Source organism: Molothrus aeneus, chromosome 6 (assembly GCF_037042795.1).
Source record: "Molothrus aeneus isolate 106 chromosome 6, BPBGC_Maene_1.0, whole genome shotgun sequence".
Classification (NCBI taxonomy): Eukaryota; Metazoa; Chordata; class Aves; order Passeriformes; family Icteridae; genus Molothrus; species Molothrus aeneus.
The window spans coordinates 14,394,588-14,417,511 of NC_089651.1; the positions used below are offsets into that span (position 1 = coordinate 14,394,588).

At 40.0% G+C, this 22,924-nt stretch overlaps 1 protein-coding gene across 2 annotated transcripts in view; it reads right to left on the reverse strand.

The window, feature by feature from the left end:
• The window catches only part of SERGEF (secretion regulating guanine nucleotide exchange factor), a 140,604-nt gene that overhangs the window by 48,045 nt on the left and 69,635 nt on the right, over positions 1-22,924 (reverse strand). Inside the window, exons 10-11 of one of the 2 annotated variants that reach the window (XM_066551202.1) lie at positions 15,078-15,114; positions 2,100-2,272 (exon numbers count right to left, since the gene is read on the reverse strand). In XM_066551202.1, coding sequence (XP_066407299.1) covers positions 2,217-2,272; positions 15,078-15,114 — 93 coding nt within the window. In that variant the 3' untranslated portion in view covers positions 2,100-2,216. Of the gene's footprint in view, positions 1-2,099; positions 2,273-15,077; positions 15,115-22,924 lie in introns of those variants that run through there. The other variant, XM_066551201.1, reaches the window with a different exon arrangement.

Consider the following 22,924-nt stretch of genomic DNA (forward strand, 5'->3'; position numbering starts at 1 on the left):
AATATTAGAGATTCCAACTTTTTAAAATTCAGATCAAAAGTCTCAGCTGTACGTTTGCTGAAATTATTAATTGGGCCATCTTATACCCTCTGAAAAGGCATTTATCAGGATCTCAGATTGTTCCTCGTGCCCTGCAGAGAAATCTGTTCCCCCTCTATTCCAGAGTGATCCATCTTACTGCAAGTCATCTGTCACCGAATGGTTTCATGTGAACAGCTGTATAACTTCCCTGTCACCTCTCTGCCTGTCCAAAATACACAGAATGATGCACCTGAACTTTTTAACTGGGAATCACACTGACAAAACTTGGAGGATCATCAAATTCAGCTACACTCAACACTTTTCAGTGAGCAGGATGGATAAGCAGTGCAGATAGCAGAAAACAGGAAGGCTGAAGTTACTTAGCAGTTCCCTTGGAACCCCACATTAAAAATGGCCTGAGAATCTCTCTTACCTTGAGCATCTCTTAGATTCTTCAGAAAAAAAGTAAAAAGGAGTGAGAAAACTAAAAACTATTTTATCCCCTTTTTAAAATGGCTACAAATTGGGGGAATCTCAGAACCAGACCCAGAAATCCTTAAAAATACTTTATATAATATTCTAGACTAGCAGCCTAACCTTCTCAGGAAGGGAGATTTAACATTATTTTAATTTAAGTATTAATATTTTATATTATTGTAACATGGACAGAAAATAAGTTAACTTATTGCATTGTAGTCCTGGAACATGAGTGAAAAAGAGACAACTTTGAGATGTCATTCCTGTACATGTGGTTTCACATCTTTCAGACATATCAATCTGAATGTAAATGGTTCACAAGCCCAGATCAATACCTCATATGTATGTTCAAACTTATCCAATTGTTTCTTCTAAGGGCTGAAGTATTAAATGCCTGTGTCTGCCTGGCTCTGACATGAGAATTTGCAATTCTAGAATGAAGGGGCTGCAATCTGGATGGAAAGTAGGAAGCAATTGAGGAGTGCTACCATCCTGCACCACCAGAATATGAAAACAGTAAAACTTTGAAAAGAGATACTCAAAGACAGTGATCAATCTGATACATCACAGTGAGCCTGTTACTACTCACTGTGATGAAATTCAGCCTGCCTTAAGAACTCAGGAAGGTGGGTGCCCAAAAGACATGCATGTACAAAAAATGACTAATCTTAAAATAATTCTAAAAACCTTGGCTGAAATCACCCCAATTCCACACAAGTGCCATGTGTCCCATTTACCAGGGAAGCGTGCACCAGAAACATTCCAGAGCAGGAGGATGACACAGGTTCACTAACTCTGAAAGAGATCAGTATTAAGCTAATATAAACATTTATAAATTGATGGTAGCCAACTAGACTGGAAGTGAGTGAAGTTCATTTCCAGGGAAATCTACTCATCACAGTTTCATGAGGGCTTTTTGGATATTGTGCTTGTTAGGGACAGCCTAACAGCTGAACTCCAGCTCTTCCAAGCCACAGAACAGCTTTTTAAAAATGTAAATAATTTTTTTAAATGCCAAGTCAGATGGATCATTGCACCATGCACTACAAACTTAACTTTCCCACTGTATACTAAGGTATGGCATGGTTTTCCATTTCTTTCAGCATAGTTTCTCTATACTTAGGAATAGAGAATGTGCCCACGAGATTGGCCTCAAGTTGAGCAGGAAAAATGTAATTAGATGGAAGTAACTCCTGCTTAACATTTTTTGCCTAAATTAAGAGAATAAAACTAATTTTTTTAACTTCTGTGTCTCAAAATGCCTTTCACTGTCATGTAGGGAATACCAAAGAGAGGAGTGTTATCTTATAGAAAGTATTTATTCACCAAATTACAGCTTTGCAGTACTGCAGCATTATCAACATTTTACTGTCTTGGCCAGGGGTTTAACAACTTAAAATATGATTCAACCCGACTCCAAGTTTAATTCTTCTAGCCAACACAAATGTAGCCAGTAGACTATTTTACAGTGCTGTATAACAGACTGGAAATCAGCTCTTCACAGGACAAAATACTTGCTTTGTGCCTTTATAGAGGCAGTGCAGTCATTCCCCCGGATAAAGCAGAGAAGCTGGACTTCAGACAAGCTTTATCTACACACTTCTCACCTATGTAATCTCTTTCTTACCTGTCCTACACTTTTGCAAGGAGATCACAAAATTCTGCCTTAGAATTTTTGCTTAGGTTTTAGAGGAGAGAAGCACATATCCCAAGACTTTTCACTGAACAGTAAAGCATGCTTGCAGACAGCCAAGGAATGAGGATTTAGAAAACCCTGTTAAGAGAGGAAAAGAAAACCATCAAATTCATGGCCACATGAACCCCAACAAATGTGTGATGAGGGTAATCTGGAGTGCCCAAAGCAGCATAGAGTGAGGCACAGTGACTCAAGCAGAACCTCAAGGGTTTAGCTCCCCTGGATATTCAGCACTCTGAGCTGTGGAGCCTGAAGGCTCAGCACCTCCAGCAGACAAAGTCCTCTTGATTTCTGCTGCCCTTGCCTCAAATAGCCAACCAAATTCCAGCTATAAAGAAAGCATAAGCACATTTACTACCATTATTTTGTAGGTGACTGCACAAAGAGCCAAACTATCAAAAACAGCCCTGGAGTTCTCTATTCCTTAACTTTCCCAGGCAGAGATCACCAGCTGCAGGCATAAGGGTGAAACTTGGCACATTCATTTCCAGCCAAGACAATTACCAAATCTGAGCTCCAGTCCTGGGGACTTCAATGAATGCACAAAGTCCCTGTAATAATATAAGTTTATCATTCTTAAGGCTTTAACTGCTCACACTGAATTTGCAAGTCAGCATCAGGCAGAAGAAACCACAAAACCTTTGCAGATGGAAACAATCCTCAAAGTTAATGCACAGTCTCTGAAGCAGGATATTTCAAAACAAGGGACATTTTGTACTTCAGAAGACTCAGAAAGCATCCATTACAATTATGATACTTCATTGGTAAGTACCCTAATTACACTGAAAGGAAAAATAACCACCAACCCCACTCTTGTTCGATTTCTGGCATTTAATTCACTTGCTGGGGAATCTCTTTGCTTAATAGGTATTTATGCTATTTTCCTTGCAAAGCACATGTTGCCATGGAGCACTGATCACAGGCAGAAGTAAATGATTCTGCCTTTTTGAACTGCACAGCCTTCACTTGAGGTGCTCTATCTTACTACCTGTCAGCTTTAACCTTTTGCTAAGCACACAGGGCAAAACTAGAGTGAGCTGTGGTTATATTTGTTTTGATTTTAGTGAATGGTCTCATCCAAAAGCTACTCTTAAAAGTCTTCCCCATTTTTCACTGGCACTTTGCTTTGACAGAATGGAGTTTCCTTTCCCCAGAGTGAGAAGGTGGCAGATGGGAGAAGGAGGAGGATCCAAGCAGACAGAGAAGTATTGCACAAGACACATGCTGAACTTGTCAACAGAACAAGATTTCTTTACTACAGTGCTTAAAAAAATTAAAGTGCCAGCTTCTTTACTCAAAAAATCTACAGAGCTACACAATAGCATTCAGGCTTTTTTATTTAAGGGTACCCAGAATCTACCTAGGATGAATCTTGCCTTGCAGTTAACTTGATCAACAGCATAGTAGCGAGACTGAAGGAATCTGAGTGACAGCAAACCATCATACTACGCCTGCTATAAATGGCAGGAAACACAAGGTTTGCATAGAAGCAAAATACATTTGGATTCCTGCCTCCTTTCATTGGTAGGTGGCAAGATGAGTCTAGGGCCAGAAAAAAACCCTTAAAAATAGGTTGCATGACCTCAGAACAAGGATACTAATTCCTGATACCTTCAACATTTTTTCTCTTTTGAGCCTACAGAAATAAGTTCATGTGAGCTTTAAGGCTATAGCTGGCCAGATGCACTGAAAAAAGCAGCACAGACTAACCTGGTCCTGTCTGCAGGCTCCAATCTGGCACAGGGAGACTCACAGCTGGCTGCTTCCTGCCTGGCATTTCTCCATGGGAGAAGAAAAGAACTGCTACTGGGACTAAAGGAAGACTCTAGCTTAAATAAACACATCTAAAAGCTGCCTCCAGTATGAAACCTTTCAATAGTCACCAAGAAGTCTCACAATTAAGGAGACTAAGGTCATGTTCAATGACCACAAATCAGATGGTGAGTCCAACAACCCACTGTAGAGCACAGACACTGGTGACAATTTTCACCTCCTCTGGACAGAAGTAACACAAATAAAGTAAATACTTTTCTTGCCTAAGCAAACATCTGCTTCTCAAAAGGGCCAGAATCATCCATGCACTGGGTCTGCATCATAGAAAACCAGTGAGTACTTCAAATTTGTCACACATCACACATTATCCTGCATGCTCACTGTGAAGCACACATTAACATGATGAACTCATATGCAACTGGTATTTCTGAAATAAGCCCTTTTGGAGGCCTCAGTAACAGAGCTTCCCTTGAAGTAAAGGTCTCAGATTTGATCTATCAGCAGGGAACAGTAACAAATTATGAATTATTCCTATCAAAACTAGGGAACAATTTATTTTACAGGAGTTGCAAGCAAGCATTTGTTAAATCAATATCACCAAAAAAAAAAATACGCCTTGAAAAATGTAACAGCTACCAAGATTCTGTTAATAGAACAAAATCCAGCAGGCTATACTAGAAAAAACTTCTTACCCCTTGAGCATACATATATCTTTCACCACTACCACATCACACACCAAGTGTCCCATGTGCTCATTTAGAAGTACAACATGTTGCAGGCCTTTAAGAGATACACCTTTCATCTCATTCAATTTTAGAAGACTGTGAAATGTTCATAAAGCAAAAAAAAACCAAAAAGTGCAGTGCATAAGAGGAAACAGTTCAGGAGGAAAAAATAGGAAGTTTGAAAGCCAAAGCAAACTATCTTTCAAGGCAAGTGAGCTTCCTACTCAGAATTATATGATTAGTGTTGCTTGTCATCCTGCCCATTTTCTGAGATGTCTCAACTCAGCAAGATAGCAGCTGGTGTCACTGAAAACCAAAAGGCATAGGGAAGCCAACCTCCAGTTTAATATCAGACATTCAGCAAAGCAGCTGCTTACTTGTTCAATCTTTTGGCAACTCAAATTTGTCACCAAGGTCATGGCAAACTAGTTATTTTTTTTTAATTAATTTAAAAATGCCTAAAGGAGGGGAAGGGGAGATGATTAATGATGTATCCTGATAAAATAATTCTTTCATGTTTGGCTGAATTGCTGTTCTGAGCATTATCCACAAGGAAAACAAAAAGAAAACTCATCAAGTTCCAAATCCTTTCTACTCAAAAGTCTTAGCTGACAGAAATTCTTTTCTACTGAGAAAACTGGCACCTGAAACCTAGCCATGTACATCCTAAACTCATCTGAAAAGCACCATGTCTGGCATTACAGCATGTGTCATGGGCAGCGGCACTCTGGGGGATTCTCTTTTACAAGGTGATAACAGGAGATCTGTGAACAGCTTGTAGGGTTTTCAGTCACTAGCACTGCAGGTCACATAACATCCAAACTGAGAGTGTGCTACATCTTTGCTAAATTCCCCAGAGGAACAGGGGTCTGGAAAGGCCAAAGAGGGGCCATAAAGGACATGGAGATCATTCTCACAGCTGGGATAAGTACTGGAAATGTCACTGTGGTACAGCATCCCCTGAGCTGCCTGAAGGTATTCCAAAAAAAGGTGCACAAAAGAGCAGATATGGTGGCCAGGCTCCCTGGGTGTAACCTCCCACTCACTGAACAACTCACATTAAAAAAATTAAAGTGAATATGACCTGTGAATAAGAGCAGAGCTAAAGCTGGATTTCATGTTTGTTATGGGCTTGTTTGGAAGCTTCACTGTCCCACCCTGGGCTGGTGATCCCCACCATAACCACTTCCCAGTAATCCAGTCATTTGTTCCAATACAAGGCTACAGGGCAGGGATAGCATAGGATGCTAAATCTGGACAAAGGAAGATAAAGCCTATAGCATGAATTCCTGGCATCATGCAAAGGTCCTCCTAGACAACATTTAATTTAGCAAATCAGGGCTAGAATAAGTACAAACAAAGTTCATACCGGGATCAATACATCCTATATTATCTTCTCAAAGTAATTATTCCATTAGATTTGTAGAGGGGAGGAGGATGTAGGCCAGAACTAAGCTAGGGAAAATGTCACTACCTCATCTGAAAAATCTGCCAGGAAGGCCTCAGCACACTGTTTTTTAAAATCATTACAGTTCATGTGTGTTACTGCTGGTGGTGGTGGTTGGATTTTTTGGTTTTGAGAACACTGACAGATGTGCTGCCATCCTAGCAAGTTCAGAGCTATCAAATACTCAGGCAATAGAGGCATTTTGCTCCTCAAAGACTGATGGGTACCAAGACCTGCATATGTGGCAGAAGTCTCTCACTTCATACAGCTCCCTACTAACCACAGTTATGTTTGAAGCCTCACCATAAACAAATACAACATGCCTGACATGAGTCCTGTGTGATTTACTTGTTCACCAGGAATATATCAACCCTTCTCACTGCTCCATGAGGAATGGTAAATGTTGTATGCTAAATACCTCTTAAAATCCTATTCATATAGCTTTCAGTCCTTCACACTTTCTCACAGTTCAAATAAGACCAACAATCTAAAAATAAAATTATGTGAAGACATTTCTCAGAAATAATAAAACTTCCAGTTCAGCCTGGTTGCTCCTCAGAGACTCTGAAAAAAAAGCACAGGAAAAAGCACAATAGTGATATGGGTCTCAAAAGCATTTTTAATTTTAAATACTTTGTTACCTACCTTCTATAAAGAAGCACTTGAGTGAAACAAGTTCAAAAAGCAAGGACAAGTAAAGGGTAATTTTTATAAATATCCCAACTTTTAATCTCTTTTAATCTCTTTTCATTTGACTTTTTTCCCCTAATATTTTTCTTAAATACTTATCTCTCTAAAACCAATGATTTTTAATAAAATTCTTTATTTTTACCCAGAAAGTTTGCTCTAGGCTTGCAAGCCTGAAGAGCTTCTTCTTTGTTATTAGCAGTAAAATAATCTTGCCTGCCAGCTAATACCTCAAGATTTTCTCCACTGCAATTTCAACTACCTTCAAATTCCAAGTCCCAAATCCTAAAGCAGGAAAGAGGATCTACTCTTATGGAAAGGTACAAAAACAATTCTCCACCCCACCTTGGTTTACAAAAGCTTCAGGAAGCCTGCTTTGATGTGTGCATTTAGCCCTGTGCAGTTACAGCACACAGAGCAGTGCTGGCCCAGAAGTGTCCCTGTTTCACCAGCAGCCTGGCAATATTTCCCACATATCTTTACCACACCATCTCTCAGACCCATGTCACTGTCAGCATCCCTGCCTTCAGCTTTGGCTCTTCAAAGATTTTCCTGAATTTCACAACTGAAAGAGAACAGCAAAACCATATGACCAAAACACACTGCAAAATCCAAAAACTGGGCAGCAAACACGACTTTTAAAGTGCATTTGTGAAAAAACCAACTCACAGCTCTGAAAATCCCTACTTCAATCTTTTTATTATGCAGAAAGCTAACCAGAGTATTTAAGATGGTGTTAGTAATAACACACACACACACACAAAATATCAAAAGGAAAAAGCTTCAGAGATTATTCACTCAGAGCATGTTACAAAGCTGGTCACAAATATCTACCCATGTGCTGAGAGAAAAATTTCTTAGTGCTCCATAAAGGATCTGGCTAGTGACTACACACTGACACAGGGGTGTCAACCCAAGGTTCTGTAGCAAGACATTCCCTCCTGGAGAGCCACAAATCTCCCAGCAGGGTCAGGGCACTCCTCATGCCAGCTTTATAAATATAAACCACCTTGCCCTCCTGCCAGCCAGGCATTTAGCTGCAAAATTTCTACTCAGTGATACACTTAGAAGGTAAAGTTAGGCTGTAGGTACAGAACTCAGAATTACCAGCACAGCTCACTGCAGAGCTGCTCATCAGAAGGGCACCCAAGCCTTAATTTGTTGCCCTTCCAAGTGCTTTGAGAGCTGCTTTGCTGGGCTTGTGCTTTCACTTGGGTGAACACCTCTCCCACATGCTCCAGATGACTCCCTGAAGCCAGACATTTGTCATTCCTTTTGCTTCATTTCAGAGCCACCAAACACTTAACCTCTCTTTAGTGACCAAGGGTGCCTGGTTTTGGGACTCCTGTTTGCTTCCTTGAAAATTCAGGTAAATATGCCTTAGATATGCCTTGGAAGTATTGTTCTTCTACTTCAAAGCAATTGCTCGCCTTAGAGCCTGTGAGTAAACAAATATGATAAAATCTGATTTGTTCTCTAAATTCTCAGTATCTATCCAGTGAACCCTCTGACAAAGGACTGCAAGCACCGGTACTGCAGCTCCCACTCTCAAGAGTCTTCTCATCCTCTGTGATTTTCCAAAACCAGGTGGAAGGACTTTTTCTTTCCACAAATACTTGCGAGGAAGGGCTCCCTACTCACTGAGCTTCAAGCAAAAATTCTTGCTTGGTAGCACTGGCTGGTTGTTTGCTGTCTTCCCCTGACAATTATCTCCTCTGGCTGCCACTCCCAGTTCCAGCTGGATGGGTTCAGCTGTCGCCAGAGGTTAACATTGCTCCCTTGCCTCTCCTCCATCTCCAGGAGGGCTCTTGACACAGCAGATTTATCCCTGTGGATGTGATGCAGTGTCTCAGGAAACAGACTGACAGCACACAGCAGCTCAGCTCTAGACAAACTCTAAGCTGACCCCACGGTGATATCCAAAGTTCAGGGGAAAATTTTACAAGAACCATGAGCTTTTTGTACAGCAAAAAAATTACAGCTTTTATCTTCAGAGCCTGCCTAAGCAGCTCTGCATCTGGTAGCAGCAGGAAACCACACTGTAAACAATATGACAAGCACTACATTATTACCTGTTTATATGCTAAATGATATAAATTAAGATAGAGACACACACACCACGACTAATTATGTTTTAAAACTGCTTCTCTGAGGGGAAGGGAAGTGATTGCAACTATTATTAGTTGCAATGCAATACTAAAACAAAAATAAAAATCATGTCTCTTTACTCTAGGCAGTTCTAAAATACACTAAGAGGCAGTTTTTATTCCAAAGATTTCACAAGGTAAATTGACAAGCCACACAGAGAAAAGAAGCTGAACACAGCATTCCAGAGAGTTAAGTCACCCAAAATATGCATCAATACCGTGACAAAGCCTGCAAGAGAAGGTAGCTGCAAAATCTGGACTTCATTTCAGTAACAGAAGATGCAGTTCAGTCAGATCTTATCCTAAACTCTGGAGTTTCTTTTTAGGGAGTCAATGCAATCCTATTTTCTCCTGTGAATCTAATTAGCTTTTCACAGCAAAATATCCATCCTTTCCTATAGCCAGGAGCCACTGACTTCAGACAATTCAGTTGGTACAAAGCCATTTTTAGCCCCGTCAGAAGGCTTTTCCAAATGCTCAAATTAGCATTTCCTCATTTCTCTCCTCATCACCTTACACCCACAAATTCTTGAGATAGCTGGCAACTTGGCTTTCCATTAGCCTTTGGAAAAGAAACACTAAGAGATCAGAGGATCAGATTTTTTGAGTATAACCTGCTGAAAATAACTAAATAATCAGACTTCTGAAATTTGAAATTCAATTTCAGCTTCCATCTTACCGGAAGAACAATTAATTTGCCTGGAGCACCAACAGTATACAAAAAAGAAACACAAAATGAAGAGATATTTTAACAACTCACTGTATCTAACCATGACAGGAAAACTGTGATGCCAAATCTATAACCAGCTATATCCAAAGAACTCAGACAGGTGATCAGGTAATGATAGGTATGAGGATGATTCTTCTCAACAAATATAACCAAAGGAGCTTATATTCTGAAGAGCTATTTTAACAGTCAAAGCCACATTAAGAGCTAGATGACATACGAAATGGCTCTGCCAGAGAATAAATTTAGAAGGTCGACACATAACCCGCATGAAAATGACAACAGTGATGGTTACTCGAAGTCCTGCCAGGTGCCCTTTAATAAGCAGAGAATGTGATTAGTGCTGCAATGCAAAGAGACAGCATGCTGCAACATGACTCCATGCTGGTCTGCCAGGAAACCTTTACAATACAGTCCCTGGCTGCACTGGGATTTTTCATGCATAATAAATAAAGCAACAGACTAGCAGACTCAGGCTCCTTGCTGAACACCAGTGCCCTCCTCTGTGTACGCTGAAGATTCCTCCAACCACCACAGCAACAGAGGGAATTTATGATTTTTCTCCTCGTGACAGACTGCTGAGTCCCCCGGGCCCAATGTCAGACACAGGACTCTGTCTGCTGCTCGGCAGGGCAGCTGTGAACAGCTAAATAACACTGTCAGCACAGGGCAGGGATCCGTCCCTCAGCCTGCACGGCCTCCCCTCCCCACTGCTGCTCACTCTGCCACAGAAACAGATCTTCCATCATCTCTTACAGCCCTTCCACAGCTGATGCTTTGTACAATAATTCAGTTGGAATCATGGAACCAAACCATGGAACTCCATTAAAAGAACAGAACCCTGCTAATTAAGAGGTACTGACTTGCACGTAGGAACCCTTCAACTTCCTTTATCAAAAAACATAGAACCAAAGTGTTTGGGATGGCATTAACACCACCACCATTTTAGGATGTGTATCACCATCTCCCTAAGGTTTGATTAGGGTGATACACATTTAGGATGTGTATCCATCTCCCTAAGGTTTGATTGCTTTGACCATAGCTCATAATTGCTATGTTCTTCCAGCTCAGGAATATAAAAAGAAAATCCCAACAGAGCATGGAGTAACAGCTCTTTTACTGCCCCTCTCACTCTACTGCATACTTTAATTCAGACCATTTGAGTGGAAGGATGTCTAATCCTAATTTTCTCTACAAAGACTATTCTTCCATTAAATTTAGTGTTGGGTTTTACTCTCCAACTGCAGCTTCAGAAGGATGTGAATGCCCGTGTTGTGATATTTACAGCTGTGATTGCACATGAACCACAGAAGACAAAATCTTGAAGCTTGTTCTAATTCACACAAAAAAAGGCAATGGGAGACAAAACTAAACCTCTTCTGGAAGGGCCTGTGGTTTAGCAGAAAGTTGAGAAGTGATTTTAAAAATGTAATGCTGCTGCACTGAACACACTGAAACTCGGTGTGACCAGCCAGGGCCTTGTCTCCTCACATGTCACCTGTACTTCCATGTGCAAAACACTCTTATGGTTGGGTGGCCACCTTGGGCCTTTGGGGCTCATTTTTATTATTTTAACACTAATCACACGGTGCCCTCTCCACTATCATTAATCATGTGGGTTAAGCAGCACTGAGTAAGTAACCTGAATAGGGAAAAAGCCAAAGGAGAGAGAAGTATCAAATGAGTAACAATGACATGAATCACAAAGCCCAATTTCTCCTTGTGAACACCACTGCACCACCACCACTTGCACTGACAGTGCCTCTGTGGTGTGGGTCACCACACAGCAGTGCCCAAGTCAGGATCTGGGGACTATCTCACTGAAGGATGTTTTAAATCTTCCATGCAAGAAAACGAGCAAAGTCAGAATCCACTGTGCTGACTATGAAAGTGCAAGAAAAAGCTTTTTGCACTATCTGAAGTAGCCACATGTCCCAACACTTATCCCCTTCAAAACACCACACCAGAAAATGTTAACTTGAAAGATCCACGTCTTTCTCTTCCAAACAAACAAACTCTCCTTTGAAGGCTCCTTTAAAGTTGGACTTCAACAGAAGCTAATTAGCTTTTAAAACAAGCACTCCTCCCTACATCTCTTCCAGTATCTTTTGTTTAAAAGATTTTCATTAGTTTATACAGGTTGAGAAAATTACTAAAAGCAAGACCAAAAAGACTTTGGGGAGACAGACTACAGAACTGTCATCCTTGTAATGATTTCTGGGGGGTGAAACTCCCTCCAGGAGGCTTGAATAAAATTCCATGGTTTAATTTTTACTAAAATAAGACATATGCATTTGGAGGTTCTTCATGGCATTCTGTCCTGTGCTCTGTGGTTGCAGCACAGTCAAGGCATTGCTGCATTTAATAGCATCCCTACTTCTGCACAGTTAATATTGATTGATTATTTAAGCTGCAGCATTGCATGAGCTACATGTTCTCTTAAAAGATAACTATTCTCTTTTTCAAAAAAGGAGCATCAAATTCTTACTGGGGAGTTGGTAGAAAACTGATAAGAGCCCTCTCCATAAATACTGGTTTTAAACACAGGCTCTTTAGGATAATAATCAGACCTCCTTACCTTTTCAGTGCTGAAAACACTATAGACCCCTAAACCTGGAAAGAACCCAGCTTTGTCACAGTGATTTAGTTCCATTCTGTATTTCAGTCATTCAAAGAGTCTGTCTCAGTATCACCAAGTTCAGCACTAACATTGCAGGTTTCACATTCAGGTAGAAAATGCTCACTAAGTACCTACAAAGTTTTCAGTGTAGCAAGGTGTTTTTCAGATATGTTATACAACATTTATTAAATAACTACCCATTTATTTCAGTACAAAAATAGGCTGGCTCCTAAGATGATTAATCCTTGATTGAGGTGAAAAGTGCAAGGTCTTCTCTTAACAGGCAAGGATTTTTGTTCTCAAGTGAAAAGTCATACAAACATAAAAAATATTACAACACTTACAAATTTTAGAATTAATTTCACAGTACAAGCCCAAATGAAGATAAAAATGTGTTTTCAGCACGAGCTAGGAGTGAAGATGTTTACACTTTTTTACGAACTAATAGCAACTTTTAACTCTTTAAGTTTAAAAAAGCAGGTACATTTCAAGACAATCTACATCTCATTCTCCTTTATATCAAACATTTACTTCATTATGAAAGCCAAATGAAAACCAAAATACTACCAATATAGCCCTAAAAAAAGGAGCAAGAGCCATCACAGTGAACAGAACAGAAAAATTCTGCACTGACTTCAGTAGAAGAAAGCAAGAAAAGAGAATTCAAATAACTGAACTGTACAAATGGATGCAGACTATATAAAGTCACATGAAAAAACCTAACTGCTTGCTAGCCTTACAAATCAAACAGCTTGTATCACCAGCAAGATGATTGGAACACTACTTCAGCATTTGTGGAATGAATCATAAATCCAGCCTCTCCGTCCTAAAAATCTTTCTATTTAATAGATGATGCAACAAACAAAGCACAAGCACATTTGTATATACAACCAGAAATACTGACTTGAATATTATACTGTTAAAGGCCTTTCATTTTACCTGTCATACTGAACTTGAATTATTTCAGTTTAAAAGTCAATCACTCAAGCATTTACTTATTAAGAAAGACATGGCTGATATAGTTGTTATAAATGAACTCTGCTTGAATGATAAGTCATTAGAAAATTGTAGAATCAAGTAGACACATTCATGGAAATCTGTGTGATATCTTTTAAGAACTATAACAGCTGACAACTTTGAACCAAGAATGCCCAGTGATCAGAGAAATCTTACCACAGGATGTTCTAAAAAGTCAACCTTTTAAAAACATATGTAAAATTCAATTCAGGGAAAATTGTATCATAGTTCTTTAGTTCAAAAAATTTGCAACATCACATTTCTGTTGTCCTTAAAATAAAATTGACTGGCTTCCAGCACTGATAATTCCCCCATTGAATTCAATGAGCATAGCATGCAGCTTAGATAGGCATATGGTGTTCTTTACATATGCAAAGTTCTTCGTTTATTGTAACTTTCTTCTAGAATTTCTTTCCCCAACCCATTTTTTCCAGAGATTTCTGCCTAGAAGGCAGAAAGCTTAAAAGGACATAAGCAGAGAGAAGGTTGTTCAAACTCAATGCTTTGCTTTCATGCACACTGGAGGAATCTGCCAGCAGCACATTTTTACTTCATCAATTCAGCAAGAAACAAGATTGCTCTTCAGTCGACATTCAGAAGCACCAGCCTGACAATTAATACAGGCATGTGACACTGAACAAGTAGGGAGAAGGTAAAAGGAAAAATCTTTTCTTAAATCCAGCCATAAACTTAATGGCATTTAACAAGTTCACTACAAGGTTTAACTGGAGAAGGATAATTAGGAAATACACTACAGCAGATATGGAAATATAGAAAATGCCACCTTTGTGGCCACTTAACAGAACCTGAAAAAATAGTGCACGGAAAGCAGGTTGAATATCAAATAGCTGCTTTTCTCTACCTCTGTCAAGCCACACTTAGAAAATTAAGGAAATTCTTTACTTGACACCTCAATGCATAAGTCACAACAATCAAAAACATCTACATGGATGGAGTGCTGCTTCATTTCCAGCTCTCATTAGCACAGAATTCCTTTCTTCATCTGTCTTGTCCTGTCTATTAATGGGGATAATTATGCTGACCTCGTTTATAAAGCACTCGAAAATCTACAGTTAAAAATGTTCCTAAACAAGTAATTACATATAATAGCAATCATGTATCAAACTTCAGTTATCAACTCATCACATGAAAGCAAGAATCCGATTGTTCCTGGAATTAGACACAAAATTCAATTTCTGCACCGACATTAGCTTCCTAGTACTTCCATCATTATTACTACAGCTGCATTATGCTAAAATGCACTAAAGAACCTGTCTACCACTGACTGACATTTTGAAGATTTTCCAAGCTTTGAACAACAAAAGACCCAGGACTCTTTTCAGCAATAATTTCCATGTTAATAATTTCCATCTTGTTAAACAGAGATACTTTTGACCAGCATCAAGCTTAGGTGCTATTCTGAATCTGCAGCCTGGATTGTTGCAATGGCTCCAGGCTAAAGCAGGCTGTAACACTTTGCAAATGTATTTTCCTGTTACATCCATCAACCCCTCCCTCCTTACAGGGGCTGGTCTACAAGGCCACAATTTCATCACCAGCACTTACTGTCACCAGTTTCTCTTCTTCTTTCCTCTACAACTATATGTTACTTTCCTCCTTTCAGCTGCACACAATGCCCGTAATCATTCAGTATGTTTGATGTACATAATTTTCTTTCATCTTGTGCTACTAAAAATGAAAAAAAGGTGAGAGGATTTGTAATAAAATTAAGCTACTTACCAACTATTGCCAGATTATGCTCTGAGCCACATGCAATCTGAAAAAGAAATATGAATGACTAAATCAGAACCTGCCTACCAGAAGGAAGACAGTCACAATTATGATAGGAAATTAAAAATTAACCCGAAACAAACAACTACAGTTTTTAGGATGCAAAATCAAGGTTGAAGTGTTCTCACTCTTAAATGGAATTTCATTTGTAGCCTCACTTAGGGGCTTAGTGGCAGGAGTGCACGACTGTTTGTTTAATAAAGAGGTATTTTCTTTTCAAAATGCAGACATTTCAACCCTTTCAAGCAAGACTGGCCATGATTCTGCAAAAACATCACACCTTTGACAACACCCACTGGATCCAAGAGGCACAGAGCAAACACAGATTAAGCCATACAGAAGCAGCTGGGAATCAAAAGGGTGATGAAGATTTCCATCTCTCTTACCTATACTGTTTTTCCAGCTGACTCCTGCAGAACAGCTCAAAGTATACAGGTTCAGTGTGATAAACCTGATGCGATATGATCCCTACAGTCATTTGCCTAGAATGGAGAAAAACTACCCTGGGACTCAACCCTTCTGTTAGCTCTTTAATGATGGAAATCAGTTACGAATTTCTTTTCAAAGCAAACTTACGGTTCAGGTATTTTTCAGCCTTCTTTGTAGCTGCTGTGAACATGTCTGATGTTTAAGTTGCTTTGGTGTACTGAGTTTTTGTAAGTTGCCCACCAATGATGGTAACACAGGCACCCAGAGCAGCCCCCTGTCCTTACTGCAAGGGCTTGTCTTTGCTACAGAATTTCTTTTGCAAGGTCACTGCTGGCAAAATTGTCTGATGTAAGAGACTTCACACAAGGTTACTCTGCTGAGTGTCCTCAAGTTTTTAATTTAAATAAAAGCAACCCCCTCAAAATCCTGTATCCAGTTCACTGTCTTGAAAGTACTTGCCCATTATACCTAATACTGAGCTGGAGAAAATTAATAAGCACATTCTTCCTAAAGAATATTTGCAATGGCAAAACATAATACAGGAGTATGTGCTCAATTATATTAAAAACTAGAAGTCCATACCATCAAAAGTTTATATGGTTCTGCGCATGCATAACTCTATAGCTTTTACAGCCAGAGAAACAGCTATAATCACCTCCATGTCTGCAGAACATAAAACCATAGAAGTTAATAAAACAGGCCTTGTGCTCAGCTCACTGTGCTTGAGTATTTACTGGTGAAGAGATACCCAAGACTGACACACTGAGTAGCTTGAGCTCCTGTGTTACAAATGAGCACCACAATCACTACTATGAGCATTTTACTAGTGTCACAACTGCTACATGAAAACATTTGGGCAAAGCCATCCCAACACAACAAGGGCAAGGAAGAAGAAAAAGACTCTTTAGAATAAAGGTGCTTAGACAACACATTAAAGCATTTGGGAAAACAGGGCAAGAAAAATAATTCAAGTGACAGCACATTCCAGCATGGCCTCATCTACAGAAAAATCAAGACAAAGCAGCAGGAAAAGCAATGCCTTTGCAAGAGCACTAGCAGGACTGCATCAAGTCCTTTATTCCACAATACTGCAGACAGGAAAAGCTCCAAGTCCCAGCCACTAAAATACCTAAATCACTGCCATATTCCACATCTCTATCCTCACCACTAGACCGAGCCCTACACAGCAGCAGGGCTGGTTCCTAATGCCTATTTACTGGCTAATGCTCCCACCTGTGCTTCTCAGGCTTATAAGCTGATGCCATGGCAACAAGATCCACACATGGAAGCACATGCAAAGGCTTTCTAGCATAAAAAGCAAAATTCTCTTCTTCACCAAGTGCTGAAAATTGGATATATTGAAGTCGCTGCTAATAGAATAAATAAATTTTATCTGAGGTGTGAATAATCTTGGCTAATTCCCTCGGAAATACACTGACACAGGCAGAGATTCAAAAGCATTGGCACAAAAGAACTGCTCAGGCTGGTGGCTGACACTGCCAGGACCCGCTCCAGAAACACTACATTAAAAAAAAAAAGGAGAAAAAAAAAGCCCCACACGAACAAGGTGTTATTTAGATTGTAAAAAACCACCCCTGACAAAGAAGCTTTTTTTTTTTTTTTTGCTACATCCAATAGCAGCAGGTACAGAGCCTGCAAAGCAGATAAAAGAACGCTGGTGATCTCAAACAGCTTTGCTCATGTAGCTGTTACTCTGGCCACCATTCAGAGCTCCCACCAGCCAGCCATCAGGCTGTGAGGAACTCAGTCAAACTGCTGTGTTACACAGACTGGCCAGCCCTGGGGAGCTGCCCCCAAGGCAGCCACTCATGGCCAACATGCTGCAGCTCTGGGGCTGATGGGGTACAACCACTGCAAAGCACAAAAACGCCTCTTCTGGGGGGTGAAAGCCACCTCAGTGACGTGCCAGCTTTAACTGGAACCAAGTCAAATGGTTCTGCTGAAGGCAGTGCCCTGGATTCACCCTCGACAGCCCAGAGCAAGGACAGCACACACCCTGTACCAGCAGCAGTTCTGTGCTCCAAAGTAGAATTTGCCCAATTTAGAGCACAAGGTTCACCACACCTCTGCCTTATCACAGGGTGTCACCACCTGACAACACAGACTGACTTTGTAGGAACCCCCAGATTAAAAAAAACCTTAGAGAGCTCTAAATTTAGCTTTCTGGAACACCTTGTCCATCATCCATGCTCCTTGCTGCAGGCTATACCATCCACCCACAGGATTCCTGCTGGCCTGCACACCTATGCCTCTGGAGCTCAGGAGGGACCACACCACAGAGGTGAAGCAAGGTTGCCACAGCTTAACGTTCACTGAAGCCTTGCAGGTATTCCACAACATCTTTCATACAATAAAGTTTAAAATGTGGCACCCCTTCCTCTCTGTGACTCCCCACAACAGGCCACAATCAGCCAAGAGTGATTGATTTGCTGGTACAAATACAGACCAGCCAGAGAACAGCATTGCCGAACAGATGCTTTATGCTTCCATTAGATGTAATAAACTCTTCAGTCAGTGCAGGTCACTGGGAGAAGCCTGGTATTTACTGCAGCAACTATAATTTTCTGGCTACTTCTCTTCTGTCCCCACCCCCAATGTGCTGCAGAGAAATTAAATTCCAACAGACATCTGCATGCTTCCAGTAGGTTAGTACATTCAGGGATGCTTATAAACACACAATAATGCTTTCTAATTGGGCAATAATTTTACATTATGTTTTAATTGAAGAAAAAAATCACTAAACTTAATGACAAATCAGAGAGACTGCTACTGAGCAAAGCATTCTGTGAGCTCAAGAAACACAACTCCCTACACAGTAAAGAATTCACACTAAAGTTCTCAGTATGGAGGGAAATTGGAGAAGTTATGAAGGATATTGTGTTTTCTATATAAATGGTCTCAAGGTACGTGACAAATGTCTGTAAGGCAGGCAAAGAATGCTTAGGGACCATTTCACCCAGAACTTATTTACCTTATTATCTGCGCTCTTTCAACCATACATAAATTGTTTGTTTCTTCCCTTAAATTGTGTGCTAGCAAGCTGTTTTGTACCTAGCAATGGCTGTGGTTCAGATCCATCCATCCATCCAGAATTAACACGTCTGGTGTAGGCAGCCAAGGGGCCAGCATTTTATTAATCATAAATAATATGATAAATAGCATCATCACAGACATAAACTGCAAGGATGGTGAGGAAAGACCTTAGCACAGCAACCACAAACTCTGGGCAAAACACCAACACCTTTCCGCAGCCTACATATATGCTTATGGCCCAGTCCTCACAAAAATTAATTGACTGAATGTAAAATCAATGGGTTATGCAAAAAAGAGAAAAATCTTTTATTCTTAAGTGAAATATTTTATATCTTAAAAACACTGCATGAAGAAGCAAAATAATGTTTAGCACATGTTATATAAACATTCCCATATATACCTGGGTGTGTGTATAGATACAAAAAAGAATATATATATATATATATATATATATATATATATGTATGTGCATATTAGGAAAAGAAGGTTATCTACTACACAAGATATTTATCAGGGAAGAAAGTTCAGATAAAACATTTTCTGTCTGGGATAGAGATCTCACCTTTGCAGAGAGCAAACCAACACATACAGGACAAGACTCCTGTGGATATTTAGACATGCAGTCTCCCTTGGATTTCAGAGGTAATTAAGAGACAAAAACACCTTTTGCCAACCATCCCCTAAGGGACTTCCGAGTACTGTAACAAAACAAGTCTGACAAAGTGTATAAAAATCCAAGTTTCAGGCTAGTACCATGACCACAAGGCTATTCTTTCTTTTCTTTCTGTAACCCCAGCCCTTTGACTGAGTGCAACCCACCAGGAAAAAAATGGAATCAGACCTGCAGGCAAAGTCAACCTCCCACTGCAGCAGAGGGGAAGGGACAGTACAGGAAAGGGTGCAAGGAAGGGGCACAGGGAGTTGGACTCACAAGAGGGATTACAGGATGAAAAATCACAAGCATCCAAACATCAAGGTGTTAAACTAGAGCAACAAAAATACCTCAATTCCGTTTATTTTTGTTTCACCACCCTATAAACGCACGTTAATTCCCTTCAGTGCAATTATTTCCCAAAACATGAAAGCCTGTGGAGGCTTCTATCACTTCTTAGAGATGAGAGCATGAAGTACAAAGAAAATTTTTAAGGATGAATGAACTGATGTTTAAGTAGCATGCAGATTCTAGTCTCTGTCTTCCTAATTGCACAAAGCTCTTTTTCAGGGAGAGGGAGAGGGCAGGAGGCAAGGGAAGAAAACCTCTGAAAGGGTGGGCACATAAGTACTTTTATCCAGGACTTTAGCCATGGTATCTCATGTCTTTTGACAAATTTCACTGTAAGGAAATTGCCAGGGCCAGAAGATGGCAAATTTTATTCCTTCTGAGATCAGAAGTCCTAATGGAAGGCGAGGAGGTGACCGAGAGACTGCAGATCAAAGCTTACATAAGGCAGGGGAATCTTCTCTCCCGGAGCTGCTCTTCCATGCCCTTGATTAATGTGTGTAACAACAATTTGTACTGTTTGACACCCTCGGTGCAACTGCATTTGTATGCAGAATTCTATTGATGTGTAAAAATAAAGTAAAAGGAATCTAATTAGCAAAGCTGTCCTGCTTCCAATGATCCTTTACTAGGAACTCTGTGTTCCTCTTCTGGATCATTTGACTCCTGATTGATAAGAAAGCAGCTTGCTAACCTAGTCACATTCCTTGGCCAGCATAAGACTAAGTCCACTTTAATGCAGAACATGCTCCTAGCTGTTGGCTGCAGCAGGTGAAAAGTAAGAGGGCTAGTGTCCTGTAGATCACAGGATATTTTCCATTTTTCATCAATTTTTCTACTTAAAGCAGATTTTTTTTTTATAGTTGTGTGATTGGCTTTTTAGTCTTTATGTAGTTTTACTTTCCTCTACAACAAGAAAATTCACAATAAAATTTAAACTGAATGGACATAATAAGGTGTGGAAGAAAACATTTCTTCTCAAAACACACCTGACCTAAAGCTAATGTGCCACGTAAGCAGACCATTGCAAGCATGGAAGAGAAGAGGAAGCATTGAGGCATTGCCAGGCTGCAGTAAGCTTTCAAAGGAAGATTTTACAGCTCCCAGTGGCTTCCAGAGTTATGATCTACGCCCTCCCTGCCTGAAAGTAATTCCAAGCCTGCATCACTTGTAGCACAAGACACAAAATGCTTTTCCCCCCCATGCAGCATTTCCCTTGCTTCTCTACCCACTGTTTTCAGAGTCCCATCTTCCATCACTCAACATCCTGCCCTGCCAATTGCCTTACAGTCACCAAAAAGCCAGGAGGCCAGCACCAAGAGCTTGCCTTCACACCCCCTGTGCCATGTGACACATACATGTGTCCCTGCACACCTTCCCACTCTGTGACACTAACCACAGTGAGAAATTGCTCTGCTCTCCCCTGACTGAGCACCACACTTCCAGAAAAGCTTTCTTGTGGTTAACAGGGTGCAGTTGGACTTCTGTGATTCAGCTGGTGCACCTTGGGTCTCAAGTGCTTGCACATGATGGAAACATTTGTTAAGTACAAAGCAAAAAACCAAAAAAACCAAACACAAACAGCAACAACAAAAATAACCCAACCACCAATAAGAAAAAAAACACAACTACCCACAAATGCATAAAAACCCCCCAAACAGCCAAAATAAAACCACATACCAAAAAGCAACTAATCTTTTAGTATCAGAGAGGAAACATCACAACCCCAAAACCCTGTCATTAGTGATAAGGCACAGGAGATGAAAATAAAAGAAGGAAAGAAAAGCTATTTGTTAAAGCAGGCAACATTTTCACTGAAGGTTTACATCACAGTAACCCACCTGCACCTCCTAAGTCTACTCGTAAGGAGATAACATTGAAAAACTGGTTACATTGAAAAAAATAAATATGGACTGTTTGCCTAAGGCTGAGAATGAAAAGACTGAGGAGGTCAACACAGAGTAAGATCTGTGTCCACCTATGAAAAACACCTCATCTTTAGATGACTCCAGAGCAACAAAAAGTGCTGAGATCTCAGTAAGAACACTCAGTGGTATTAGGTTTTAGTCGAATGACAAGAATGCAGCCAAAACAAGTGTGATAAAAATCTTTACAAGTCAGCAAGGTCAGCTGGCTCTTCTCTCTTGCCTCAAGATTTTTCAATTAGTTCTTGTACCCTTCTTCAGGCAGTTCTCTCCCTCCCTTGGGGTCCAGAAAACATTAGTATCTTTCATTCCAGGAAAATCAAGCTCTGCCACTTTTGTATATCCCTCAGCCTCACTGGTCCATCAAAATTTTCCATTTTTGTAATCAAGACCTCAGCCACAAAGCAATTTTTGCCTGTCCTTTCATCATTTTTAAAATGAACCAAGTAATGGTCATTCAATTTCAGTTTGTTTCCTGTAACGAGCTCTCCATTCAGTCTTCATTATATTGTGAAAATTAAGACTGAAGTATTCCTACTGATTGAAAAAGAAATCATTCATCACAGCAGCCCTGGTAACATGACTAAACCTATGACTGTGCACTGCAAATCCCACAAGACCAAAATCCTTACTAACATTACAGACATCCAGATATGAGCTAGAGGAATGGGGTCTTCAGCAAATGCACAGTTACACCCAAGGGAACAACTTCACCATTTGTCTCAAGATTACTTTGATTTGGTTTGTTTCATGCACAATTCCCAGCTCCTTGCATTCTCAGTGTCACCCTCTCATAAGTTGAATGACAGGCACTAAGATGAATACCTTATAATCTATTCAGGTTTGCTTTGGGGACAGCAACTAGTTTGCTCTTTGAGGCCACAAACACCATTTTGACATAAGAAATTAAAGAAGCCAAGGCCACAGAAACACGAAACCTCAAAACCTCCTTACACACTGATTTGTCTCTACCATCAACACACACATCCTTATGATCAGATTATTCTGATGTTTTCAGGTCAAGAATTGTGGCTTGCAGCATGCAAAAAACCCACTCAGTATCTGTCTTTTCTTTCTATTGTACATGAAAACAGCAAAAAGACAAAAGTTCACCGTAGCATATAAATGTCATCATTATCTATCTGAATGTGCTAATTTCTAGTACTCTGAAATTAATGCAATGGTTCTGTTAAACAATGATTACAGACAAACATTCTGTCAAAGTATGTATCATTATTAATCATTTTATAGGCTTGGAATAAAAGTCATGACAGCATGTTATTATTTGGCAACAAAACATTGAATTCCACTTAAACAATCACATCCTTTTGTGGATGTATAACTGCAGTTTTAAGTTTTGCAACAGAATCTGAGTTTCACATCTCTTT